Source organism: Tenrec ecaudatus, chromosome 10 (genome assembly GCF_050624435.1).
Source record: "Tenrec ecaudatus isolate mTenEca1 chromosome 10, mTenEca1.hap1, whole genome shotgun sequence".
NCBI classification, from domain to species: Eukaryota; Metazoa; Chordata; class Mammalia; order Afrosoricida; family Tenrecidae; genus Tenrec; species Tenrec ecaudatus.
Window position 1 is genome coordinate 85,239,021 of NC_134539.1, and position 27,216 is coordinate 85,266,236.

The window sequence follows — 27,216 nt, forward strand, 5'->3', positions numbered from 1 at the left end:
GGTACGAGAGCGGCGCTGCCCGGACGCGGAGAACAGATGGATCATCAGCAGAGCAGGGCGGGGCTCGGCCTCCAGGCTGCGCCCCGAAGCCCTGTAGTCGGTTTCTCGGCGTCTGCAGGCGCCAGCTCCTAGGATGGCCTCTTTCCCCGTAAGATTTCCGCGCACTTTCAGGGAAGCCTGTCCCGGACCTTACCGACGGGCTGCACAACCGCCCTTGAAAATCGAACTCTTCCTCGGGGAAACAGACGAAGGGGTGCAAATTGCGGTGAGGGGCGCTTGGCTGAAAGGATGCCCTGAACTCCGTCGTGAAGAAGAGAATGAATGTTGTGTGTTTGGGACGCCCTCCTGTCCCCTCCACGTGCGGATCGCTCATCACGATCCCGCTGCACTCTTCACCTGCAGAGGCAGCGAATCTTAGATTTAATTTATTTTTCAATATTGCTTTCTTAGATTTAATTTAGACTCCGCCGGGGCCTCTGGAGACCCCTGATTCGTCTCCTCCATGTGGGAGCCGCGCGGGGAGCTCAGCCGGCTGCACAGGGCTCCCAGCTTCGACCCTCAGACCCCCTTAACCTCAGCGTCCCGTGGTGGGGACCAGCACCCTGCAGACGCAGGGAAGCCTGGACTCTTGGAGGGCAAGCTGCAGTCAGCCCGCGGTGGTGGCATGGTGCCCGGGCTCGGGTTTCTTTTTAAAATGCATGTTTCCGGGGGTCCGCAGCAGCTCGGCGTGGCGTGACAAGGCGGTCGTGAGCATCCTTCTTGTCCCGCTCGCCCCCATCTGCAGCCTCAGCCCGTTGGTCCCCGAGACCCTGCTCGGGGTAGGTCCGCCCTCGCATTGCTTCTCCGGGCGAGCACTGCGCGGCGCCGGCCCGGCCCGGTCCAGGTACACATCTACAGGCGCAAGCGGAGCGCCTGGCAGGAGAAACTTCCAGGCAGGCTGGGCGTTCCGGGCCGAGCAAGGCCCCCGCCCGGGACCTCGCGTCGGGAGCTGAGCCTGGCAAAGGCGCCTTCGTGTCCAGAAGGAAACGCCGTGTCCTCGAGCAGGTCTGGCGGCGGGATTAGGCGGGTCGGGCACTTCTATTCTGCTTGCCCATGGGTGTGAGCAGCAACGACCACATTAAGTCAGCATAGTGGATGAAGGCCGGGCCGAGGGGACGCAAAGCACTCACACATTTAAAAGGAAACTTACGTGGAGTATAAATGAGAACTTTAAGGGAGGGGGGTGCAGGGAGGGAGGGGAAAATGAGGAGCTGATGCCAAGGGCTCAAGCAGAAAGCAAATGTTTTGAGAATGAGGGCAACAAATGTACAAATGTGCTTGATATCATGGATGTCTGTATGGATTGTGATAAGAATCGTACAAACCCCCAATAAAATGATTTAAACAAATAAATAAGAAGTTTAAATGTGTCCCCGAAAGTCAGGAACAAGATCTTCAGAACCTTCAACTCTCATTTTTGTCTCCGTCCTAAATAAATCGAATAGATTGAAACCGGATGGAAAGAAAAGGTCGGCTCTCCCCGTCGGGGAATCGAACCCCGGTCTCCCGCGTGACAGGCGGGGATACTCACCACTATACTAACGAGGAGTGAGCTGGACGCGGCCGGCTGCTAGGAAGCTTTCATCTGGTAGGTTCACCAGGCACGGTGCGCTAACGATGCGATCCCATGGATTCAGGCTTTCAGCTCACTGGAAAAGGAGGCGCGGGAAACCGTAGACCTTCTAGCTAGCTCACCACCGAGCGCGGATCCGCAGAGGCACGGAAACGCGCGGGAAGTGCCGGGAGAGACCAGAGGAAGAGCCTGCCAGGCTGCAGACTCCAGTTCTGACTCCTTCAAGTGCAGATTGGCATCAATCAATCCAAACCGAGGCTCTCGTGGCTGGGGTGAGGCGCCACACAGGACGGCGCGGGGGCAGAAGTGACGGTCTCGTCCAGGGTAGGGCGTGCACCTCTCTTGCACCCACGTCCTGTGCGCCGGGTGCTTCTTCCTGCCACAGACGCGCCCATTCGGAACAAAAGTGCTCACCGTCGTCACACGCCTCGGGCCGCTGTGCTCTGGCTGATTCGAAGCAAATGCTCTGGGAACACTGCAGGCCCAGCCAAAATGCGAAAACGGGCTCGTCCGGGATTTGAACCCGGGACCTCTCGCACCCGAAGCGAGAATCATACCCCTAGACCAACGAGCCGACGCGAGCCGTGGACCGCGGACTCCTTTAGAGGTCGTATCGGGCTTGCTGCAGTCTTGGGCCACGACGCAGAGCGAAACGTGTCTGTGCGCGCCCGCAGCACAAGGGCTCTTGAACAGGCATCTAATAACTCCTCGCAGCTCCCGGCCTACGTGATCAGGCATTTCGCAAGTGGGACGCAAGAGTCTCGATCTCAGCACACCTCCTAGGGTCGGCCTTGAACCCCCCCCCCCGGGTTCCCTCTCTCAGTAGTCACAGTCTCTGGGCTATTCCATAATGACCGGGGTCCAACGTCTTCCGTCTCAGCCCTTTATTGCAGAGCCGTGGAGACCAATGACAGAGTGGCCGGTTTCGGCATGGGCACAGCGACAACTAACTGACCCGGAAACCCTTAGGCGATCGGAGAAGAACCAGGCCAGAACGCAAGGTGGACCGCGTCTTCCCAGAGCGTTCCTAGAGTCATTCCTGGGACCCTGAAGACTCGGGGAGAAGGCAGTGTGCAGCCGGGTGGCAGACCGCGTCTGGGAAGGAGACCGGCTTTCACCCTGTGTGAGTGGGAAGGGGCTCCATCTCCTGCAGCCGGTCTCGTTCCCCATGGCTAAGCAGCTGCCGGCACGGATCCCCAGATCCCCCGGTCTGCAAGATTAGGCTCCTCCTCTTCTCCCGTCTAGCCTCCGCCCTCCAGCTCCCTCGAGGGTGGGCTCAGGAGACTCTTCACCTGCCGCCTTAGACCCTCACACGGCCCTCACCTGCAGGCTCAGCTTCGGGCCCTCAGTCTTGGGGCTGCAGGCTGCGTTTCTGCCCTCTTAACACCACTCCTGCTCTCACCCGAGGGCTGTTAAGAGTCCTGGCCCAGCCTGGTGGAGTCCCGTGCTTTCCTGCAGCTGAGCGTCCGCTCTGGCGAGTCCTTCCAGAAGTCATCTGTCCTTTGCGGCCCTGGACCAGCTTGGGACCATCTCTGGCTGCCAAACCATTTTGCCCTACTCTCCAGTTGCCTGATTTGTGGAACCAGGCCCTTCCAAAAGTCCAAGTCCACATACACGTTTGAGGTGGAGAGATTCCGACGAAAAGTTCAGTTGTCTTTTCCTTCCCAGGTGCACCTGGCCAGACAGTAGGGGAGGCCAACAATGGGCAGCCCAAGCCAAATCTTTCCAATAGATGCGGAGGCACCAAAGACTGATCTCCTGGTAGCCTTTCTTTTCTAAGTAGTAACTCCCTCCTTTTGGCCTCTAGCTTTGCCATCTACCTCTTCCCCACCCCTACCCCCACCCCCAAGTCCTCAAGGCACACCGTCCACACACCCCAGGCCGGCTTACTTGACCTCAGGCAATTATCTGCTGAGGTTGAAGCATAAATGCTTTATGCTTCATGGTGAAAGAACACGGTGAAAGCTATGGATCCTCTTCTTAGAAAAATACAGTATCAGGAAATTCATAGAAATCCTGAAACTTCATCCATGGCTCCACTTTTAGAATTCAAGAACTAAGGTTAAATATAATCGTTATTTAAACTTTGGTGGAAGTATTTTACAGTTTGCATAGAGTCCAACTTTACATGGAAAGCATGAGCTCTGAGGTGTAATTTTGGGGAGTGCCAATAGTTTGAGTAGGATAGATAGATAGATAGATAGATAGATAGATAGATAGATAGATAGATAGATACGGAATTCAAGAAGAATTAAAGGGAAACCCAGACAGCATCCTGGGGTTGCCTCTTCTTCAGACTCCACATCAAGTTAGTTATCAAATCCTACGTTTCTTTATCTTAATAAATATTCACAAATTTTGAATTTGTCCCCTCCCCTACACCTCTCCTTCAACCACCTTGTGACACACACACACACACACACATGCTGATGATCCCTTGTGTTATTTGTCTAATTACAATTGATGAGCATACTATGTAATTTCATTTTGATTTTGTTATGTTTATCAATTAATCACCACTCCCTCCCTTCCCTCAATATAAACTCCAGAAGAAAGACATTTTCTTCTGTTTTGTTCCGATGTCCCCCGGGGCCTCACAACAATGCTTTAAATATAGCAGTTATTAAATAGACCGGATGGCAACTTCTTCCTTGGTCTTAAGACTTTAGTTTGCTTCATTCAGAAAGCCTTTCCTGACCATACTCTATGTTCTGCAAACTGATGTGAAGTCCTCTCCACCCCCCACCCCCCCCCACACACATACACACTCCCACAGCACCCAGACCCTCTCTGTCGCCGTCCTCAGGGAGTCGGCTTGTATTTCCTGAGCGTGTTTTGTGAAAAGACACTTCATATTCATCTGCAGCACGAGGTTCAGCCCTGGGTTTCCCACCAATGTGGTATCAACTCTGCTGCATCCCCGGTTGGACCTGCCAACGTCGAGACGGAAATTCTAATGCAAACCCACGCTTTTGCTCCGACATGTTACAATGGTTCTCCAGCTTCCTGCCTTTCTTCCCGAGGAGGCAGGTTTAGGACACACAGAGGCCCCACGGGTCCTAGCTTTGGGCTCCTATCCCCGGCGTGCACCGCCACTCTCCCCAGCCTGGTTCAGTCCCGCCAGGATCCCTGAATTTTGTCTCCACGACTCGGATAGAGGCAGCTCGTCCCCAGTGTGCTGCGGTGTGCGCTTGGAGGCCCCATGGCTCCCTCCCTAGGAAAGACGCCGAAAGCTGGAAGAGCAACGCGTACCGCCTTCAGGTCCGAGGCTGGTGCTGGCGGACCACATGGGCCAACACAAATGTAGCCATGCCAGGACTCCAGGCCTTCCCAGGGCGGCGATCTCAACAGGAAATCCGGGAGATTTTAGTGCAGAATTTGAAACCCTGGCGACTTGAGCCTAAAAACAATTTAAGAGACCTGCCTTCTAGCAGGGCCAAGATAAAAAGGACATCCCTATAGGCGGGATGAAGGCACCGCTGGGATTCGAACCCAGGATCTCCTGTTTACTAGACAGGCGCTTTAACCAACTAAGCCACGGCGCCGGCGCTGGCAAAGGCCTCGTGGAAACTGCCCTACAGGAGAAGAACGTTCAGGACTTGGCCACTTCTTCCCGACTTTTTCAGATAATTCTAAAATTAACTTAGCAAACGTACAATTTCCCCTCGATCCATTCATCCACTAGAATCTCCTATTGTTAAAAGAAGCTCATCGAAGAGGTTAACAGCAGACTCAAGTTGAACACTCCTGGACACTAAGGCCTCTGGAAACCAGGAATTTCCTGGGGGCGCCAGCACCGGCCCAACGGAAAGCGTGAACCACGCAGTGCAGAAAAACGATGCGTAGTCGGCAGGATTCGAACCTGCGCGGGGAGACCCCAATGGATTTCTAGTCCATCGCCTTAACCACTCGGCCACGACTACAACGCCCCGTGAAGCCTTCCTGCCTGTACCTTTCTGAGCTTCCAAGCCCTGCAAATCCTTCACTTTCATCCCGGCCGCTTTCACCAAGAACGAACGGATCACGGCTGGGAAATGAAATCGTGCGAACGCCAAAGTGCGAAAGAAACAATCTGCTTTCACTCTCGGCCCTGACCCACTACGGTCCGCCTTCCTACAATTCTGATACCGGATCCTTCCCCTTTTCGCACCTGTCTCCTGTCTGCCCAGCAGCCAACTCCAAGCCCTGGAATTCGCAAGGTAAGCAGCCGCGTATCATTCGAAACTTCGGTTTGGGTACACAATTGTCCGTGAAATCAAATGAAAGGAAAACAAAAGTACACCAGCCTGGCCCGTACGGGGATCGAACCCGCGACCTTGGCGTTATTAGCACCACGCTCTAACCAACTGAGCTAACCGGCCACCTGTAGGGCGGCTCAGCCAGTTTTACTATATGTAGTAACTGCAAATTATGTTGGCGATGACTTCCAAGTGAGAAATCTTGCTGTGTGGGCCCGGAGGTACTACCCAAACCCAAAACCTAAAACTGAACCCCCAGGGACCAAAAGACCCCTGAGCAGCTCTCAAAAGGCTTAGCGTCTATCTTCTCAGCTGCACCAAGGCTTCACCACCCAAATGATGAGCATCCCAAAATGGTTGTCGTTGCTGCCCCCTGGTCAAAATCTCTTGTGAGTTTATCTGGTTTTTGCAGGTGTGGTGGTGGTTGCCCAGCCATCTGGCCCAGCACTGCCCCTTGCCTGGTGGTCACTCATATAAGCACCCTTTGCTCACTTGATCCCCAACTCCCTTCCCTCATCAGTGGCTCCCCAACAACTCTCCTGTGTCTTCATACTTCTAGGGACCTTCAGAGCCATTTCCTGCCCTGCCTATGGTTCCTTCCTGACTCCTGATACCATTTCCTCTGAGGGACCATAAGCTCTTCCAGGGTGGACTGCACCTCTGCCCCAAACCTCTGGAAAGACAGTCACTGGCGGCAAATATGAGCAACAATGACACTGAAGGATGGGCTGGCTGCCAGGGAGGGGGTCGGGAGAAGCAGGGCCCCAGAAAGGATCGCAAGGCAGCAAGAGCACTAGACAGTTTTATTATAGGTCAAGGGTCTGGCACCCTGCACCCTCTGCCAGGACAAGTCTTTTGTTTCCTTCCCATGAAGGCAGGGCCCAGCGGCTCCGAGCCACCTGTGAGGACAGGAGTCTTGGACCTATCTGCAGAGGAAATATGAACAGCATCATGATTTGCCTGTTGCTACAATTTCCTCTACATGGCAGGCAGGTTGGCTCCGGGATGCTGGGACCAAGGAGGAGAACTGACAGTCAGGTAGCAGCAGTCTGTGAATCCCAGGATCTAGGCTCCTGGCTCAATCACAGAGGACGGGAGAGAGCTAAGCTCCAGTTCTGAAGTTGTCCAGTAAGGCAGGGAAACCTTTTAGGTCATCTCTGCAGGCCAGGCTACGGAGTGGAAGCTAAGGTCCCCAGAGAGTCAGAGGGCTCTGCCTCCTGAACTGAGAGGCACGTCAGCTGGAGTCTGGGGTTCACGCGAGTCAGGAGAGGGGAGTCCCCACACTGGAAGCGCTGTAGCCGGGGTGGTTCTAAGATGAGGAGAGAGAGAAAAACACATGCTCTGGGTATGTGGTTTGGGTCCTGGCTGCCATTCTCGCCGGCAGGTGCAGAAACTCCCACTCCCTCGCCCCTCTCCTCCCCAGGAGTCACAACCCCCCCCCCCCCTTACCTGATGGAAGGATCTTGGAGGGTTTCCTCTGCAGCTCAAAAGACAGCGTAACAGGGCGGAGGACAGAGAGGCTGTTACAGAGTGTCCAGAGGTAGTGGGTCAGGGGTTCGCAGATCCCCGCTGAGGACTAGAAAGGAAAACACAGCTGTAAACCCTCTACCAAAACCCATGGAGCATGGGACTCTGAGCCCCTCCCTCCCAGTCACATCTCACCTCAAGTTGGGCTCCTGGCCCTGAGAAGTGCAAGGCCACTCTCCCTGGGCCTCGGACCCACTCAAGGAGGGCTGTCCACTCAGGAGGCCGCAGCCCTAGAGCTTGGGCCACTTGATGATCCCGACAGGTCACAACAGCTTCAGCAGTCCCATCCTCCACCAGGAGCCTGGGGCGGGGCAGGCAGACAGCTCCTAAAGCCCACAGCAAACCCAGGTGGCCAGGATCCTGGACCACTGATGCTTCTCCACCCTGCTTCCAGTCTGAGCTCACCTTGACCCTCATTCGGAATATGAACTAGCCACTATGCTTACTCACGGCCTTCAACATTTCGACTCTTAGCAAACCTTTCTGAGGCTGTCGGGAGTGGAAAGCTTCATCTTTCTCCCGAGGTGCAGCTGGTGTTTTCAAACCGCTGACCTCACAGTGAGCAGCCACCTCACCAGGGGTCCTACAACTACGCTAGCACTAGGACAGCAAGACAGCCCGGGTCCCTGCAGAGCCTGAGAAAGCAGGGCCAGTCACAGCGTCTGTGAGGAAGGAAAAGATGTGGTGGGGCCCACCGTGTGCTCTCACCTGACTCTGGCCTGGCTAACAGATGTCTGCGATGGGCAAGGGGGCCCTTGATGAGTACACCTTCCCTGGGATGAAAGCCAAATGGTCAGCAAAGCCTTCCCAGTCTCACCCTGCCCCTGCCCCTGCACCCAGCGCCTCCTGGTCCCTCACATACCTGGAGGCAGAGGCGGTTACAATAAGCACATGCCCAGAGGAGCTGAAGGCTCAAGACAGAAACAATATGGCAAGAGGCAGTGGCCTGGAATGGGGCCTGACGACCCTGTAGCAGCTCGGCCAGGTAGATGTGAGGCAAGGGGGTACTGGAGAGGAAGACAGGGGTCAAGGGACAGCAACGGGCTCCGAGAGCAGGATGGGTCTGGGAAGAGGCAGAGGTGTGGAGGCAGGGGCATACAACCCACCCGAGGGCCAGTGTTCTCTTAGAAACCCCTAACATCCCCACACCGGAGTTCTGAGGTTTGGTTTCTGACCCCTGACAGTCATGTGTTACTTCTCAGGCTCAACCAACTACAACAGCCTGGCCGAGGAAGAGAGATGTGCATATTGCCACTTCAGAGTGAAAAGCCGGCAGGGCCTAGATCTCCACCTCTCAGTAAAATGTCAGGCCCTGGGCATTTCAACCCGGGGCAGAGGAAGTCCTCTGGTTCTACACATTCTGCTGGCGTTGTGAGAAGCCTTCAAGTGGGGCATGAACGCCAGGGACAGGGGTATATGGATGCCAGGGGAAGGTGGACTCAGGGCCCGGGGCACCGACCTGATGGTAGTCTCCTGGGGAAAGCTCAGGACCTGAACGTAGGTGGACGCCCGGAAATGACAGTAAACATTGTGGGATCTGCTGGTGCAGAGGGGAAGAGGAGAGGAGTCAGGCTGGGGTAGAAGCCACAACGTCAGAGATCATGCATGCTGCATGCATCACAGCTTGGCCCCACCCTCAGGGCCTCACTGGCTTTGCCAAAGCCGAAGAAGGGTGAATATGGAAACTCGGGTCTAGACCACCTCATGGGGAAGGAGGGCATGGAAGGCGGGCAGTGTCACAGGGTTGGTTCCTAGCGGAGCGCCGCCAGCGTGCCTCAGACAGCGGGCCCTTCCGGCTCGACTCACTGAGTTGGTGGTGGTGTGTACTTTTTAAATTATCTACATCTAACTCCTAATCAAAAGAGGGGAAAGGCACTGCGTCGGTGGGCAGGCAGCCCTTCACCTGGAAACCCTTTTCTCCAGCTGTTTGAAGTAGACCCGCGCCCCTGGCAGGAGGCCGAGAGGGGGCGGCAGGTGCGGCTCCTCGATATAGATGGCCAGGTGAAGGGGGCAGTCGCGGGCGGCCGTCTGCAGGGCTGCGGTGAGTTTCACACAGCCTCTCACAGCGCCCGTGCTCCCTGCCAAGGGCCGGAGAGGGGCAGGTGAGCCTCGGCTGGCAGGGCCATGGGGTCCCCTCCTCCCCTTCCCATCCAAGACAGTGTGGTCACCAGGCTTTTTCCGGTGGGAGGCTGGAAAGGGCGCGCACAGGGACCGTGACAGAATCTCCGCTGAGAAGGACACCAAGGAATCTGGGAGGCTGGAGGGGCAGAGGGACAAGGTGTAGCAAGGCTCAGGACGGCGAGCCCACACACAGGCATTTCCGCAGTCCTGGAAAACCTCACACGCTCCACCCAGCTCTGGCGCAGTCAAGGATACGGGGCACATGGGAACAAGGTGGGGGCCGCAGACATCTGACTCAAAACAAAACCCACAGAATCTGATAACTGGAGCCCTTAACCAACCAACCAAAGGGAGGGGGGGTGGTGGGGGTGGTGGTGGGGTGTGTGTGTGTGTCCCCGTCAGTGTAAGCTATCCTACAAGCTTACTGAGGCCAGCAGTGATCCCTATGCCATTAACCAGCCACATCTTGCTCTAAAGGAAGGCCTTTCCTTAGAGTCTCAGCTTTTGCCCCTTGTGTCTTATGTTGGCTTGTCTGTTCCTTTGCTTTGTTAAGGCCTTCCTTCCCTTAACTGTGCAAAGAGCCCTGGTGGTGCAGAGATGAAGCGCTTGGCTGCTAACCAAATGGCTGGCAGTTCAAACTCACCCAGAGGCTCTGGGAGAACGAGGCAGCAGTCTGGCTCCCCCAAAGAACCTAACCTTGGAAAACCAACCCAATGGGAAGAGGCTACTCTTTCCTGCAGGGTGACTGTGAGTTGGAACCGACTCAAGGGAAAGGGACCTGGTTTGAGTGGGCCTCTGACTTGTGACAACATTTGCCTACAACCACACCAAAACGAACGTGTGGGGAAGATCAGGTAGTGAACCTACATGGAAGACACATCTGCTGGGACCGAGGGCAGAGGTTCACCCCCCTCCACCAAGCCTGCTAGGGGGAGGCAAGCAAGCAGATCAGCTAGAGGGGATGGGCATTTACCTGTCACTGAGGATGTCACTTATCGAGGATTCGGGAAGTGCCTCGTTGACATCCAACACAGCTGGGATATCCTGGGAGTCCCCAGGCTCCAAGGTCCACTCATCCCGGACAGTGAGGCAGGAAGTGCAGCCGGCCAGCTCCAAAGGCCTCTGAGAGATGCAGGATGACCCCTCCTGGAACAGCGTTGGGATCTGCCAGGAAATGGGAGGACGCACTGTCTGAATTTGGCCCGGAGGGAAGTGTTCAGAAAACCCAGTGTCCCGAGCTTGTCTGCTTGCTCTGGATACACGCGGGCCTTCTCTGTCTCTACAGCTCAACTTGTGCTCGGAATCCTTGAGAGGGGCCCGGTCCTGGCCGACCCTCCCCAAAACCCCGAGCCAGGAAAGCATTTAGGGAATGAGTATGCGGGAGGAGGGCACTCACCTGGGGACCTGGCGCCACAAGTCGGTATGCTCTACCCGGGTGCAAGAACTCGAACCAGCGGACAGATGAGCCCAGGAAGATGAGGAGAACCTGAGAGGAGGCGGAGCAGGAAGCTGGGAACACCCAGTCGGGCTGGGCCACAGGAGGGCTGCTCCTCTGTAGTCCCTGCCGTCCCAGTTCACCTTTTGATCCTGGTTCTCATCACCCTCGGGCTCAGGCAGACCCCATCCAGTCCCCTCCTTTTTCTGGGTGTGCCCAATCCACCTCCCCGACACATGGAAACTGAGGGTGGGCCTGGGCACCACCACACTGGCTCCTGGGGGTGTACAGAAGTTCCGCTTCATCAGGGCCTCCTTGTGGGAAAGCCAGAAGAGCCGGCTCTGTCCTTGGTGCAGTCTGTCCGGGCCGGTGGGTTCTGTCTGAGGAAGTCTGCAGGAGGTGGTTGAGCGATGGACGGGTCTGGGCACAGGCACGACCAGGGAATCGGCCAAAAAGAACTGGACATAGACTCTGTTGGGACAGTCCAAGGATGCACTGAACTCCTCACACCACTCACTGCCCCTTCCCCCAGACTGGGTGCGCGCACACTCTACCCCAAGGGCCCCACCTGGCCTGCTGCTGCTGGATGAAGCCGCTCATGCTCAGCTCCCTCCAGGACGGGAAGTTGCTCCTGACATCCCTCTCTACAATCACCTGGAACTTCTCCGCCCGCACCACGCAGCCTGGAGGAAGGAGAGGTTCCTGTTGGCAAGAGAACCGTAGGCCGGGGCATGGAACAGACCCCAGGTCTCCCTGCTTAGCCCGTCCTTTGAGGGATGGAGACAGAAAGCAGTCCATCAGCATGATCAAGGCAGCCTATAATCTTGACGCGGACTAACCCTTGTTTCTCCTTTCTCAGCTGATCCCTAAAGTGCCCATGACTCTCTCTCAGAAACTTTCCTCTTCAGCGTGCCCCCATCTACAAACCCCAGCAAGTCAAAAGAAGCCCATTCTTCTTCCAAACTAAGGAAATGGGACCCAGGGCTTGGACTCTCGGTTTGCAATGTTGAGCTCTAGGGTGGGAGAAATGAATGCTGGGAACTATAGTTCTGGCTAGGGATCCTCTTGCTTTTATCCTTCAAGCAGCTAATGCAGGTCTACCAAACTTCTCCCCCCACAAATTGTTGTTTAGCTTATGCGGCTTCAGGATGCTTGCAAATCCCCAGAGGGGCCCTATCTCAGGTTCCCCGGGTTCTAAGAGCCTCTGAACTCCAAACCTATGAGCTGAGGGTTAGCGATGGGCTGCGAGTGCTTGTCCAGGAGCAGGCAGGACAGGGAGCCACTTTGGTCCCGCAGCTGCAGAGAACCTTTATGAGATGACGGCACTAGAACCCCGACTAAGACCTGCAAGGAGAAGAAGGCCCGGTCTGAAACACTCTGCGCATCTCCCACGCCGTGCCAGGCACTGCGCTCAACATCCGAGCGGCAAAGGGAGTACAAAGACATCGTCAGACCTCGTGGAATTTATATTCACGTGGAAAAGAGACTGGGGGAAAATGCAGAGAAAGTGGTACACATTTAAGGTAAGCTGTAGGAGACCACACTGAACCTTACAGGACATAATGAGGGTTTGGGTTTTATTTCATATGCACTTGGCAAACTATGAGAAGGCTTAAGAAGAGACCACCCCCCCACCTCTATAAGACTTAATAAGAGACTTATATAGTCCTAGGGGCATTCCCCATCACCCACCTCTATCGTCTCCTATCTTAGGAGAAGAATTGGAGAGGGCCAAGGTCTAACTCACTCACTGCCATCAAGTGGATGCCGACTCCTAGCTACCCTATAGGGCAGGGTAGAACTGCCCTTGTGGGTTTCCAAGACTGTCACTCTTACGGGAGGTTTCGAACTACTGACCTTGCAGTTAGCAGCCCAACTCTGACACCAGCAGGGCTCCTTTAACTAAGGCTGGACAGGTTAAAAGAGAATAAGGACAGAAATGTACTGTGTAGCTAAATGGACAACTGCCTCCTTCGTCAGGAGACCAGGAGAAATGGATTCTGCCCAGCTACCGTGACTGAATGTTTTGATCGAAGATCCCATAGAAGGCTCCCGATCAGCAGGGGGGAGAAGCACAACAAAATGTGCAATTCTCATGGAATTCAGACTCTTTGGATGAGCCCTGAAACTATTACCCAGAGATAACCTTTACACCAGAAATCAGAAACCTCTCCTGAAGCTTTTATTCAAGGAGACAACAGTTTAGCTTAACGAGTACAGTATGTCTGCCCTGAGCATTAGGCTCTTTCAAGGTCTGCCTGGCTGGGATCAATGGAAGGGCTAGACAGGGGGCTTAGCGAGCAGGGGTTGCCATGCGTTGGGAGGAACTCCGAGAAGGAAATTGAGCAGGGCTGCATGGACAAAGAGCGTGATCAAAGTCACGGAATTGTACCTGCCCCGTCTGGAGCTGGGGCACCATTTCCCCTGCGTCGAGTCTTGACCATCGCAAGAGTGAATGGCCAGGAGAGAAGCAAAGACAAGAGAGTGACCTGAACAATAAAGGCAGGTGGGGGGGGGCACAGGAAGCCCAGGTGGAGCCCCACGTACCGGGGTTGGCTGGAAGGCAGAGGGCAACAGGCAGAGCCAGGACCAAGCCAGGCGGAGGTTGAGCTGGCAACTGAGGAGGTGGGAAGCCTCTGTGAGGGGCAGGAGGGCCTTTGGGTCAAAGGAGTCCCAGGCCTTGGCCTGCCCTTCCTTTTCCAGGCTGGCCAGAGTGGGGAAGGCGCAGGTAGCCCGCAGTCGGGTGTACTGGTGTAGAGAGAACAGAAATCGGTCATGGGGCCCACAGGTGCCCTGGGCAGCCTTTCCAATGCACTAGCTGGGCCCCTCCCTGCCCCTCACACCTCGTACTTTCTGCAGGGGACACCGATGAGGCTCTTCCAGGATCTCCTTGTGTGCGTTCCAAATGGGGCTGCATGGCAGGGCTAGAGCATCCAGGGTGGGAGCCAGGAGCTGCAGCCCCAGGTTGGGGTTGCCGGGAGAGGGTTGCTGCAGGAACTGGCGATGACGCAGCACATGGGGACACAGCCTGGGTCGGGGAAGCAGCCGTGTCACTTCCCTGAAAGGCGCAAGGCCACCGCCTCCTGGCCACGTCTCTTCTGGGATCTGCTTCCCTTACAGAGGCAGTCTCCCACCTCCACCACTCCCCACCCCAGAGCCCCATCCTCCTTACTTGCAGGCCAGCTCCTCCAGGGCCCTGGTGACCCACAGGTAGAGGGGAAGTCCTAATTGTCGTTCCCAGAGGAGCTGCATGTACAGGGAGGCCCCGTGGGCTTGCCGCGACAGCTGGACCTTGGGGTTCTGACGAGAAAAGCCCCGAACGAGCACGGTGCTTCCGAGGCAGGTGGCAAGCACGGGCCTTTTCGTTCCTCCTCCCACTGACTGCAGCAGGTGCACATCGCTGAGCTAGACAAAAATTGGACACGTGAAAAGACAGGTGACATCCCGACTCAAGGACCTCAGGCAGGGTGACCTGCGGGGCTCCGGGAGGGGCAGCCAGGATGTCTCCGAGTCCCTTCTAGCCTCCGAGCTTCACCTGCCATGGCCACCCACTTCCCCACCTGCTCCACTCGCCTCCCTGGGGACCTGGTGCCCTGCAGGCTAGGGTGGCGGAGGTGCCTCACTGGGCCACCTGGGAGCACTGTGCACCCGACACCTCGGGGCCTGCTCCAACACCCCCTCTTCCAGTCAGGAGGCCCTGCTGCCACACAGGTGCATTGCTGAGCAGACTTGCATCCCTTCTGACATGGAAGCCCTCTCTGAACTCCTGGGCACGTTTCCCAACAGTACTCTCGCAGTCCGTACTTAAGACACCGAACACTTTGTTTTCTTGTTAGAGAGGGGCCCATCTTACTTACAAACAAACACCTCAAACCGCCAAAAGACCAGTCTATGACGTTAGAGAAGCTGCTGGGTGGGTCTTTTTTTTGTCACCAGCCCTGTCCCTCACACACCTCCAGAGAGACTCCGGGTCGCACCACCCGCCGCAATCTGTGGAATGGCTGGTAGGCAAGACAGAGCACCAGTTGCCCATCCAGCTCATAGAGGCCAGCAGGCTCATTGAGCACGCCTGTGACTGTTCCCTGCAGACAGAGGAGAGACGCTCAGAGGCTCCTGCTGCTTCCTCTCTGAAGCCCCAAACTGCCCGCCCCCAAGATATGGGATTCGCCCTTCTGCTCACCACGTATGATAAAAGCTTAGAGTCCTGGACCAGACCTTGCCTCTCTTCTGTGTCCCGAGAGTCGCTGGGCACAGACGGTGGCTTGTGGCCAGCCTCCGAGAGGGGTCCTTCCAGCTCCAGCTCCAGCTCCAGCGCCCGCACACATGCCGGTTTCAGCAGCACCACATGGGAGGAGGGACCGGTCGTCCACACACAGTGGCGGTGACCGTGGATCTTGGATACTCGCAGCTCTGTCAGCACATAGGACTTACCAGGCCGGAGGACACGGTGCCACACCAGCTGGGCAGGGACCTACAGACAGCAGGTGCATGAGCCACTTCTTGTGGAAGCTGCTCCTCAGCCAGCGCCCCTTTCTATTATGACTGGACTTCCACATGGTCTGTCCACGGAGCTTTCAGGGTTGCCCCCTGCTCACCACAGCCAGTCTGGAGGGAGGCCACTGTCTCTCGTCCACTTTGGTTTCTTGCTTTCTTGGAGCTCCCTTGAAACCCTGGCAACCTCGTGGTTATGTGTTGGGCTGCTAACCACAAGGTCAGCAGTTTGAAGCCACCAGCTTCTCCAAGGGAGAAAGCTGAGGCTCTGGACTCCTATCAACACTTCACAGTCTCAGACACCCACAGGGGCAGTTCTACCCCATCCTCCAGGGTCACTAGCAAACGTGATCAACTTGAAGGTCAGGAGTTCGATTTTGAGCTCTCGTGTGGCCTATCATCTGCCTTCCCAATCTCTGCTTCCTCGCCTCCTTGATCTGCTCTTCTGTCCTTCCAAAGATACCAAGTGTAAGCTCACCCTACACTAAGGCTGCCCCATCAGCACAGCAGAGACAACACGTCCCAAAGGGGATCGTGACAACTGGCACGGGCACTGCAATCAAGTTGACTTGAGCCACTAAACCAAAACATGCTGTCACCAAGTTTATTCTGACTCAGAGTGACCGGACCCTACAGGCAGGAGAACATTTCTCCCGAGCGTTTCCCAGCTTGTCGCCTTTTTATGGGAGCTGACGGCCTCATCCTTGCCCCCCAGAGCGGCTGGCCTAATGTCCAGCACACTCCGCCACCAGCCCTCCTTATTCGGACTCGGCGACCCTGTCCCTGAGGCTTTATGAGGGTCGCTCCTCACCCGTCATCCCAGGGGCAGGGGTTAGGAGTGGCAGGCGCTTGGGGGCACACAATCCATCCATGACAGTGCTCACCTACCAGTCTGAACTCGCTGCAGCAGCTCCACTCTGCACGCCCGGGGTCACCAGGATTAGGCAGCAACGCTACCGCCGGGCGCAAGTTGTGAAGAATGCCTTGACTGACTATGGACGGGCTGGCCATCAGTGTTTCTGCTCTCCGCCCCTCTCCCTTTACACTCATGAAGCTTACAGCTCCGACTCACAACCCTGCCCCTGCGCCATCCCATCTCCCGCGGCCGCCACTGTGCCAGGCCATCTCGCAGTGCGGCAGCTCCCTCCCTTCCCAGCTCAAGTCTAGAACCCGAATACCTCTCCTCACGACCTTTTACCTCGCGCTCTTAGAGCTACCCAGGCACCTCGCTACAGCTCTGCTCACCCCCCTGGAGGAAGATGGAGTCCTGCCACCCACCGGCGCACATGGTGGTGGGCAGCGGGGCCCACCACTGCTCAGCCATCTCCTCCGTGCCCCACAGTGTTACGGGCAGCTCTCGCCTCGCCTCCGAGTCCACTCCTCCTTTTCAGGAGACGACCCAGCCCCAGTCTTATGACGAGATTCCCGGGGGTCTCTAGAGAAACAGACCTCAAATTCCGTCCCCTCGCCAGTCCGTCAACAGTCCTCTCCAAGTGCACCCCCACCAGAGCACCGGTGACCCTGCAGTCCACAGGATAGGACCGGCTTCAATCCTGTACTTCTGAATTGGTCAAGGTGCCTACTCTGACTGCCCTCTTACAGGAGTCATAAGTCCACCACATATCTGAAAACTTACTTATCATTTTGTATTAATGTTTGATTTGTAAAACAAGATGACAAAGAATCTGCAGTATGATGATAAAGCACTTGAAGGACTTAGCATACTTTTTAGCACTCTGTAGAAACTCAGTGTGTTTCAGCGCTCCCTCCCTTGACATGCAAGATAGGAATGAGCCAACCCTGCCCTTCAGAGAACTTTCTAGGAGCCTTAAAATACGCTAAAGGGAAAAAGCATCTCTTCTTCTACTCAGGGAGAAGGGAACAAGATCAGAAATCGGGGCAGCCTCTAAGCCAGTGGTTCTCAACCTTCTTTATGACGTGACCCTTTCACACAGTTCCTCATGTTGCGGTGAACCCCCAACCAAAACATCATTTCCATTGTTACTTCATAACGGTCATTTTGCTACTGTTATGAATTGGGTGACCCCTGTGAAAGGGCCATTTGACCCCCAAAGGGGTTGCAACCCACAGGTGAGGAGTGAGGAGTGCTACCTTAGGGTGTTACGCTAAGACTTTCCCTTGGGCTACTCCTGGCTCATCGATGCTGGCAGTCTGTCAAGATCTCACAGAGGACACAGAAGCTGGCCACGCAGATGAATCGCCAGCAGCGGACAAAGCCCACTGCCCACCACCTGTACATGGAGAGTATCACTTCCCTGTACAGTCCTGCTTCAGAAAGCAGCCCTGCCCACAGCTCTCCAGACGCTGCTGCCTGTCCCTCCACGTCCCTTTGCAACTGAATGGACCCAAGTGCGCACCTGCACAAGGATGGGCACAGGGCTGACACCTGGGGATGAACCGCCAAGAAACAGCACAAAGTAAGTTTTCGAGGGACTGTTCACCAGAGCGCTCAGTCGAACCAGCTTCCCGGCCAGGTTTCGCTGCACATCTCTAAGCTTGCTTCTAGAGAAGGGAGGAGGGAGGGAGTTGGGTTTTGTAAAAATAAATCATTTTACTGGGGGCTCTTACAGCTCTTATAACAATCCATACATCCATTGTATCAAACACATTTGTATATATCTTACCCTCATCATTCTCAAAACATTTTCTTTCTACTCCAGCCCTTGGTATCAGCTCCTCTTTTCCCCTCCCTTTTAATTTTCTTCTTTTCCCTACATTGTGTCCCCTTCTGTGCAAGAATAATCAGAGGGTGATGTCACACTTCCCTGGCCTGAAGCTAGCACTGGGGGGGGGGTAGGGGGGAGTCAGATGCTCACAGGCATCCTCCCTGGAGGCAATCGCTGCCAGGCTGCTGCCTCACCCCACCACAGGGGTGGGTCTGCTCCCTGTTGCTGGGGACAATGGACTATTTCTCCCTGAAGCTGGCAACCATGAGCTTGGTTCCTGTAGGTGGGTTTACACCCTACTGATAATGCTTCCTACCGAGATCCAGAGAACAGGTCAAAGTTAAGCTGCCATCCTGACTCTAGGATCCGCCCATCTTGTCGCATGTATACCCCCAATCCCTCCTCTTCCTATTGCGTGTATGTCCCTAGATTATCCCCCTCTCATTGCTGTATAACCCTTCCTGTGACACATGTCCACCTGTAATTAGTGGGCTTGCACACCCCCACAAGGTATATAGGCCTAGGTGAGCAATAGAGACCTTTTTTTCTCTCGCTCCCCTCACTCACTCTCTCCCCGTCCTCTCCCGGTCTCTGTTCCCTTTCTCCTTGCCCTCCTTCCCTTCCCCCTCTCTCGCATGGACCACCAAGGGGGGCTGAGGTGAGCAATGTTACCATGAAATGCGTCTGACCCCATTATTGCAATACCTCTTATCTATGATGTTCTCAATGACTTTAATATATATATATATATATATATCAACCGTACAATTGTGCTACTGAACTCGTGATTAGTGGTGGTGGTGGGCTGGCTCCTCCCAACTCATACCACAGAATAATCTGATGGTGATGTAAAACTTCCCTGGCCTAGAGGTGTGGGGAGTGGGGGGGGGGGCGGGGAACAGAACAAATAAATAAATAAATAGATGAAACTTCCCTGGCCTGAAGCTAGCACTCTAAAAAGAACCTCCTCCTAACTCTCCTGGTCTTAACTCTCTTGAAGGGCTGTGCTCTTAACATTCTCGGAAGCTCCACACTAAAAACCCAAACTAACCCTGCCTTCTAGGCCATTCTGACTCACAGAGCCCCCACGGACAGGGTAGAACTGCTGCCGCGGGGGTGGCTGAAGCTGTGAATCTTTCTGGCAGTAAGAAGCCTCCTCTTTCTCCCCGTGAGCGGCTGGGGGGTTTGAGCTGCTGATCTTGGGGTTAGCCCTACAGTTAGCCCCGTTGTTGCAGAACATTCCGTCTACATTAAGATCCTTCTTTCTCACCTGCCAGCGGCTTCCCAGTCTCCCAGCACTCCGGTCTCCCCTAGAGCGGGAAGGCTTACCTGTGCCTGAGCAGGCGGGAAGCAATCTCTGGGTAGAGGACAGGGATGGCTGTGGCAGGGCCAGGACTGACGGTCAATGGGAACACTGGCACGGGGGCAGCCCAAAGCTCCAAGTGCCCTTCCCTTGAGGAATTCCACTTGGCAGGAGGAAGGTAACTCCAGCTGGGGAACAGGAACAGGTGGCCCAACCAAGAAAGGTCCAGGTCTAGGAGCTGGACAAGAGCAGGGTCAAGGGTTAACCAGGCCCCTGCCAACCAATCGACCCCGCTGCCTTGCTCCTCGACGCCTTCTTGAAGGGCCGAGGCAGCAGACCGCCCTCCTTACTTACCTCACAGCCCAGGCGACCAGTGTTATCGCGCACACAGAGGCTCCCATCCCTTGCTTCTTGGTCCAAGGCCCCTGATAGATCTGTCAGTGTCCCTAAAAGTAGCAGTCGCTCCCGGGGCAGGGGGTCCCCATCTGGTCCAGCCTCTTGGGCCCAAGCCTGGTAAGTGCTACTGCTCCAAGACAGATGGCTGCAGCATGGCAGGCGCTGGTGGGTCCTGAGGTCCCGTGCCGAGACAAAGCTGTAGAGGGAAAGAAACCGAGGCCCTGCAAAGCTAGGAGGTCACCCTGCTCCCCAACACATCCCATCAAGAAAAGTATTCGGGTATACGGGCCAGGAGATGAGTTTGACTGGAGGGAGGGGGAAAGTGGAAAGTAGGCACCTAAGGAAATTCAGGGGCAGCCTGGGGCCAAAGGCTAGGGAAAGAAGAGAGAGAGAGAGAGAGAGGAAAGAGAAGGAGGAGGAAGAAAGAGGTGGAAGAGGAAGGAGAATGGAGGGAAGCAGGTCAGTGGGGGGGGGGGGAGGCGGTGGGGGGGTGAATTGTACCTCGAACAAGATGGTGCCGGGAATCGTTCTGACCCAAGACAATGAAACAGGAATGGGAAGGAGCCAGAGAATGGAAGTATGGGAGCACCCTGTACAGGTCCCACAACACAGCTGCCGTAAAGTCTCTGGCTCCTCTCACTGCTGTAGGAAACTCCAAGGGGGCCTCTTGGGCATCTGACACTTGGCTCAGGGCACACTCGGCTGCCCTGGGGTCAGGCAGTCACCACAGCCTCCACAACCATTAGTTGATACGCAGCTTTCCAGTCTCCAGGCTTTGTGCACACTAGCAAGACCATGTCACAAGAGGTTTCGGTCTATGTTTAACTAAACAATGAATGTAATGTAAGCATTGATACTGGGAGGGGGGAGGGAGAGGGGGTGGAAAGAGGGAATCGATTACAAGGATCTACATGTGACCTCCTCCCTGGGGGATGGACAACAGAAAAGTGGGTGAAGGGAGATGTAGGACAGGGAAAGATATGACAAATAATTTATAAATTACCAAGGGCTCATGAGGGAGGGGGGAACAGGGAGGGAGGGTAAAAAACTGAGGAGCTGATGCCAAGGGCTTAGGTGGAGAGCCAATGTTTTAAGGTTGATGAGGGCATTGAATGTACAGATGCGCTTTGTACAATTGATGTATGTATGGATTGTGATAAGAGTTGTATGAGCCCCTAATAAAATGTTTAAAAACAAACAAACAAAAATACACTCTTTAATCATGAAAAACAAAAACGTAAGCACTGTGGACACAGGTGAGAGCCGCAGGGTCCAATACAGTCAAATTGAAGAGAGAACAAGCAAAGGCTCCAGGTAAGAGTGCTCTTAGAACTCCCTCTGAAATTAAGTAACAAAGTACCCTTCACATCAAATAAACAATCATTTTAAAGTATCGGATTTGGAAAAGGCGGATGATATACGTGGTATGTGTATAAATTGGCATGTCACATGCAAGTAAAGTCTGCTGTGGAAATCCCAAACTACTGGAATATTACATCAGCTGCCAACACTTCAGGCCGGATCTGAAGAGGATGTGCAATATGGCAATCGATGCTGACATCACGGCTGAGTACTGGCTGGAAGCAGAGCGCCAGGAAGGGTAACTTGTGTCTTCTTGACTATGCAAGGCATTCGACTGTGGATCATAACAGACTGCGGGAGATCTCAGAACACTTCACTGTGCTCGGGCAGAACCTGAACCTGGATCAAGATCAGCGGTTCTAACAGAACAAGGGAGTTTGTTTGCTAAAACAAACAACTTGGAAGATGTGACGGACAAAATGCTCCTTAAAAGGGACTTCATCTCAAAATGACTCATAGTGACCCTACTGGACAGGGTTACCTGTGAGCTTCCGAGACTGCAACTCTTTACAGAACACAAAACCTCCTCTTCGGTGGCTTTGAACTGCTAACCTTACCAATCACAGCCCAATGCCCAACTGCACCACCAGGGCTCCTTTCAGGAGAGACCATGCCTTGGAAAAGGCCATGCATGGTAAAGTTGAAGGGCAGCTAAACAGAGGAAGATCTTCGATGAAATGAGTTAACACAGTGGCCGAAATAACGGGCTCAGATACAACAGTTGTGAGGATGGGGCAGGTTTGGGCAAGGTTTCGTTTTGTTGTGCACACAGTGGCTCAGATTTGGAACTCACTTGCTGGCCCCTAACAACAACAACAACAACAACGCTGTGGTTATTATCCCATTTGGCAATGTGTTTTCTCTGTAAGTGTAGGGTTTTGAAAGGAATCCCTTTTGAGGTAGATGAAACGGCAGATGAAGCGGAAAGACATGGGGGAGGATAGAAGTCATGGCACAAGAAGATCACCAGGGAACGGATGCCGAGAAAAAGCCACGACCTTGTCCAGAAGGGACAGAGAGCCTTGTCTTATCTTAGAGCTGGTGCCCTGAATTCAGCCTTTGACCCTCCTAAACTGTGAGAAAATAAACTTCTGTCCACTAAGGCCACTCAGTTAGGGAATTTCTGTTACAGCAGTACGAGATAAGGAAGACAAGGAATTCCTTTTCAAACCCAAAGCCAGCCTGCAGCCAGCCCCCGCCCTTCCTCACCTGTAGCTGAGGGGCAGTGTGAAGCCTCGATCCTGTCCTCGGGATAACCAGATGGCCTTCACACAGTCAATTACCATCTCTGGCAACCGGTCACTGGGCTCCTCGCCAACAGGGCACAGGGTCTCCCGGATGAAGGTCTGGGCAGTCTCAAGCCAGGCTTGCTCCTAAAGAGAGTGCGCCTGGTTAAAATGCCTTCATGACCGTCTTGTCCACCAAGAAGATGTTTGGGAAGAACAAAGGAGTGTTAAACACCCACAGCTTTCGGGTCAATTTTGCCGACCCTAGTGGACAGAGTAGAATTGCACCTGTGGGTCTCTGAGTCTGTAACTCTTGATGGGAGTAGAAAGCCTCATCTTTCTCCGGAGGATAGCTAGTGGCTTTGAACTTCTGACCTTTCAGTTAGCACCCCGATACAGAACTCCTACACCACCAGGGCTTCTGAATAGAGGAATAGGAGAATGGGGGGGGGGGAGGATGCGGGACACAAAGAATACTTGTGAGACGAAGATGAAAAGTAACGAGCTTTAGGATTGGAAGAGACCTCCAGAGTCTTAATCCAATCAACAGTCGCCTTAGACCAGGGGTAGGGAAGACTGGCCTCGAAGTCATCAACCCAGCTACCGTCACAGTGCCCCCCAGAGGGAAGCAGTTTCAGCCATCAGTGCAAAGACAAGACTCAAACTCAATGCCATCGAGTCAATTTGTGAACCCTGTGAGACAGGGCGGAACTGCCCACGAGGTTCTGTTTTGTGGGACTAGAAAACCCCATCTGTTCCCCGACACAGCTGGTGGTTCAACCTGCCCAACACCTAATCACTCCTGGTACCAGGGCTCCCGAATCATGGAAACGGTTCCCCAGCCCTTCAACGGGTGGCCATTCAGCTTTGAGCTTGGCCTTTTCTCTGTCCAGCAAGCCCGTTGCTAATTGCCAGAGTCAGCCCCTGACACCTGGCAACCCCCTGCAGAATGGGATTGGCTTGTTAGGTTCCATAAGGGGTTTGCCTGGGTTGATTTTCCAAAGTGCAACCCTGCCTTCTCCCCAGCGTGTCTTAGTCTGGATGCTCCGCTGGACCCTAGTCAGCACCACAGAGACCCACAGGCCTCCACTGAGACTGCGCGGGACTGGAGGCGCACTGGTATGAAAAACCTGGACTGACCCTTCCCCCGTCCAGCCAGCCTGGCTATTCCTCCTCGGCTTCTTCTTGGGTTCGCCCCAGGTCCTCGGCCTGCTCGGAGGATGTTACACAGGTCACCATGAAGATCAATCATCTCCAATAAAATTATTAACAAGAAAATAAGATCAACCATCTCCAGGTATAATTGTTTCTCATGGCCGGCAGGTGATCTGGTTATACAGTCTGCAGATGAAAAGCAAGCCTGGGCAAGGCCACCGTGGGGGACAGGGGGTCAGAGGGTTCCTTTAAATTCTCTTTACCAAAGAAGATAAGAGCATAGCACTGTGTGTGTGTACATACATGTATACACACGTCTGTCTGTCTGTCTGTCTATCTATCTATCTAACTACTTATGCCCAGGAAACCAAAAGGGCAGAGACAGTATACTTTCTAATGCCCATAGTTTGTTCAGTCTAGGGTATATCCTTGCATTTCCACCTGCTAAATGCATGGAATATAGAATCCCACTACATTTGTTTCCCGTTCTGTATTTCCAGCTCTAATGTGGGCTTCCTAAGACAGAAACCACCTTTAAATATCTGACAGATTCTGGATGCATTAAAAAAAATCACAGTGATTGAGTCAATTCCAGTTCCTAACAATAACCCTATAGGACAGGGTCAAGCTGCTCCCTGAGACTGTAGGTCTGAGACTGTAAATCCTGACAGGAACAGTCAGCAACATCTTTCTCCTACAGACATGCCGGGGGGCTTAAACTGCTGACCTTACCGTTAGCACCCCAGCCCACTACACCACGAGGGCTCCTTTGCAGACGTGCCCTTATAGCCAAGTTAACGCGAGAGCTTAAAAACTATGTGGGATCAAGTGGACAGCAGCAACTCAAGTGATTCGATAGGAACCTCGGGGGACAGCGAGCTTGGTTCATGAAACAGGAACTAAAAAAGGTAAGGGTTGTACCACTTCAAGAATGTAATCAATATCACTGAATCATGTGTAGAAAAAGCTCTTGGTATATATTTTGTTGTATGTATTTTCAACAGCAACATATATATATATATATATATATATATATATATATATATATATATATATATATATATATACAGACATACACACACACACACACATATATATATAAACATAAGCCCCTGAAACCAAACTCACTGCCACATAAGCAATTCTGATGTATACTCAGGCTGACGCTATAGGACAGAGGAGAACTGCCCCTCTGGGTTTCCAGGCCTGTCGATCTTTCGGTCTATCGATTGCCTATGGAGTGAATGGTGGGTCTTACTTGCTGACCTTGCAATTAGCTAGCAGCTCAAAGCCATCACTCACCACATGGCCTGGGCTCCCACAATGTAACATAACCAAACCCAACTCAGGGCCATCCAGTCAATTCTGACTCTGAGTGACCCTATAGGACAGGGTAGAACTGCCCCTGAGGGTTTCCGAGACAGGAGCTCTTTAAAGTAGAAAGCCTTGTTAGAAAGATACAAACGTAGTACAAAGAGCCAAGTATAGAGACCGAAATATTTTCATTAATAACCAAAAGGAGCCCCTCAAATCCAATGCCAGCTAGTTGATTCCAACTCACAGTGACTCTATAGAGGGTTCTGGGTTATAGATCTTTCTACTTTCTTTTCTTTTTGGTAGTCCAGGTTGACTAGAGAAACAAATTCATTGACACGTATATGTATAAAAGAAAGAACTTTATATAAAGAGCAATTTCATATTAAGAAAACAGCCCATCCCAGTCCAGATCAAGTCCCTAAATCAGATATTAGCCCACATGTCCAGTACCAGTCTGTAAATTCCTCTTCAGACTCATGTAAAACATGCAATGATGCCGAGTGCAGTGGGTGGAAAGTCTTGTGGATCCAGTGGCGGTGGAAGCATCTCTGGCGTGGGTCTCCACGTGGCTCTTCCAGCTCCAGGGTTCTAGCATTGCTCCATGTGTCAGCAGGAAGACAAAGCAGAGTGTCTCCCGCCTCCAGGGAGAAATATCAGAGTTCCCAGCATCCTCAAGAGAAGGCCATGCCCACACGGAGGCCTCCTTGGCTATTTGAGAGGCTAGATTCCACCCTGAGGTTATAAATCTTTGTAAGAGCAAGATAGCCTTTGCTTTCTCCCTTTGGAGTGGCTGGTGGGTTGAACTGGCAACCTTGTGGGGGAAAAGTGGAAGAAACAGGGGTGTGTATCTTAAATAAGCTCCCCTGATAATAAAAGTGGTATAAGCTGAAGTTTGAGAACATGATCTACTTTCTCCTCAATGACCTCATCGATCCCAACTGCTTTAATGGCCATCTACTGACAGTGATTTGTGCTAAGTCTCGGGTCTAACTGAGATCTCTCTCCTGAGTTGTTCTTGCTTCTCCACCAGGCTGACCTATAGACACCAGACCCTGAAGTTCTCCCCAAACTCAATCCTATCTAACTGACAGCAGCAACTCGAAAGATTAGGTAGGAAACTTAGGGGACAGTGCGTTTATGTTCCTGGGGAGGAAACGATTCAGGATGGGAGGGTGAGAATGGGCGTCCACTCCAAGAATCAGCGTCGCTGAACTGTGCATATGGAAATCGTTGAATTGGTGTACAGTCTCACTTTTAATACTTTAAAAATACACAGAAACGACGCGCTTCTCTTTGAATGTTTACTAACGTAGTAAACGGCAACCTAACCAAACAGTTGTTGGACCCTGAAACTGGGATGTGCGTCCCCATGTCTTTTACACTGGATCTCCTTAATACCTCAGTGCACTAGCTTCACCTCCACAACGCCACGGTTGGGGTCCCCAGCGCCTCTCGCTGCCTTGCCCCAGCGTCTTCAAATCGGTTCCCACCGATGCCCGCTCCTCACTGCCACCGTAGGAAACCCAAGCCCGTGTCAGATTAATCCCTCCTCCGATGAAAGCCGCCGCTCCGCTAGACTGTCAAGGCTGAACTTCTGACTAACGGTTCAAAGACGTCTGCTTCCTCACCACCCAGTGCCCCGCTCCCCTTCAGCGGCGGCAGGGATGCTCCCTGGAGCCCGGGCTCCCGTTACAACCCCCACCCGGTGGCTGACGGGCTCCAGGCGGGATGGAGCCCCCGAGAGGTTCAACGCGCGCCGAACCAGCGAGGCGGGTGGGAAGGGACGGCCAGGCCGGCCCGACTCCGCGGGGCCAGGCGGCCAGAGAGCCGAGGCCACGGCCACGGCCACGGCCGAAGACAGAAAACCCACAGTTTCTAAAGGGACGAAGGATGAAGGATGCCAAGCAACACTCACGGAGAGAGAGGGGCGGGCCCCGCCGGCCGCCATGATGCGCTCGAAGCTCCTCCCCCGGGCGGTGATTGGGCGGCAGGTGGCGCGACGACGCGGGCCGCCCCGTGACGTCACTGGGAGCGCGCCCGCGGTTGCCCCGCCTCCTCGCCGGCTCCCGCCCTAGACCTTCCGGGGCTGCCTGCCCGCGCTGCCTCCCCGCGAGTCGCTTCCGACCGGCGCTGGCGCTACGAGACGGCGCAGGACTGCCGGACCGCCAGTCGTTACGGGAACCGGAAGCCTCATCTTCGTCCTGCAGAGCGGGTGGCGACTGGGAACCGCTGACCTTGCAGTTGGCCGCCCCTAAGTCACTACGCCGCCAGGCCTGCTGGAGCTGGCTGAGGTCCCCTTAGGGGGGAGCCCTAGTGAAGTGTTCGTTAGCACTCAGCCGCTACGTG

General features: G+C 54.1%; 1 protein-coding gene and 4 non-coding genes across 5 annotated transcripts; all 5 read right to left on the bottom strand.

The window, feature by feature from the left end:
- Window positions 1-2,114: 2,114 nt before the first annotated feature.
- TRNAP-CGG (transfer RNA proline (anticodon CGG)) lies at window positions 2,115-2,186 on the bottom strand. The gene has a single exon. It is a non-coding gene; the product is annotated as a tRNA-Pro (tRNA).
- A 2,897-nt stretch (window positions 2,187-5,083) lies between these two features.
- Window positions 5,084-5,157, bottom strand: TRNAT-AGU (transfer RNA threonine (anticodon AGU)). The gene has a single exon. It is a non-coding gene; the product is annotated as a tRNA-Thr (tRNA).
- Window positions 5,158-5,453: 296 nt separating this feature from the next.
- On the bottom strand, window positions 5,454-5,535 carry TRNAS-AGA (transfer RNA serine (anticodon AGA)). The gene has a single exon. It is a non-coding gene; the product is annotated as a tRNA-Ser (tRNA).
- Window positions 5,536-5,899: 364 nt separating this feature from the next.
- On the bottom strand, window positions 5,900-5,973 carry TRNAI-AAU (transfer RNA isoleucine (anticodon AAU)). The gene has a single exon. It is a non-coding gene; the product is annotated as a tRNA-Ile (tRNA).
- Window positions 5,974-6,646: 673 nt separating this feature from the next.
- CTC1 (CST telomere replication complex component 1) lies at window positions 6,647-26,875 on the bottom strand. Its single transcript, XM_075560907.1, has 23 exons — window positions 26,786-26,875; window positions 22,382-22,545; window positions 19,769-20,006; window positions 19,441-19,652; window positions 17,803-17,947; window positions 15,114-15,404; window positions 14,887-15,015; window positions 14,106-14,338; window positions 13,784-13,961; window positions 13,481-13,681; window positions 12,151-12,277; window positions 11,502-11,616; window positions 11,077-11,404; window positions 10,895-10,984; window positions 10,472-10,662; window positions 9,546-9,634; window positions 9,281-9,455; window positions 8,837-8,914; window positions 8,240-8,384; window positions 8,086-8,150; window positions 7,513-7,678; window positions 7,300-7,426; window positions 6,647-7,159 (listed from the first exon to the last, which is right to left on the bottom strand). Exons 1-23 carry the CDS (start codon window positions 26,816-26,818, stop codon window positions 7,020-7,022), a joined length of 3,660 nt encoding a protein of 1,219 aa, XP_075417022.1. The 5' UTR covers window positions 26,819-26,875; the 3' UTR covers window positions 6,647-7,019.
- Window positions 26,876-27,216: the final 341 nt, after the last annotated feature.

What these genes read in the sequence shown, in the direction of transcription:
- CTC1 (XM_075560907.1), bottom strand. Translation starts at nt 26,818, where the DNA reads ATGGCGGCCGGCGGGGCCCGCCCCTCTCTCTCC. An exon ending in ATCGGTGTCCCCTGCAGAAA is followed by an intron (nt 13,682 to 13,783) that starts GTACGAGGTGTG and finishes TCTCTACACCAG; the next exon opens with TACACCCGACTGCGGGCTAC. An exon ending in GGCCAGGAGCCCAACTTGAG is followed by an intron (nt 7,427 to 7,512) that starts GTGAGATGTGAC and finishes TTTCCTTTCTAG; the next exon opens with TCCTCAGCGGGGATCTGCGA.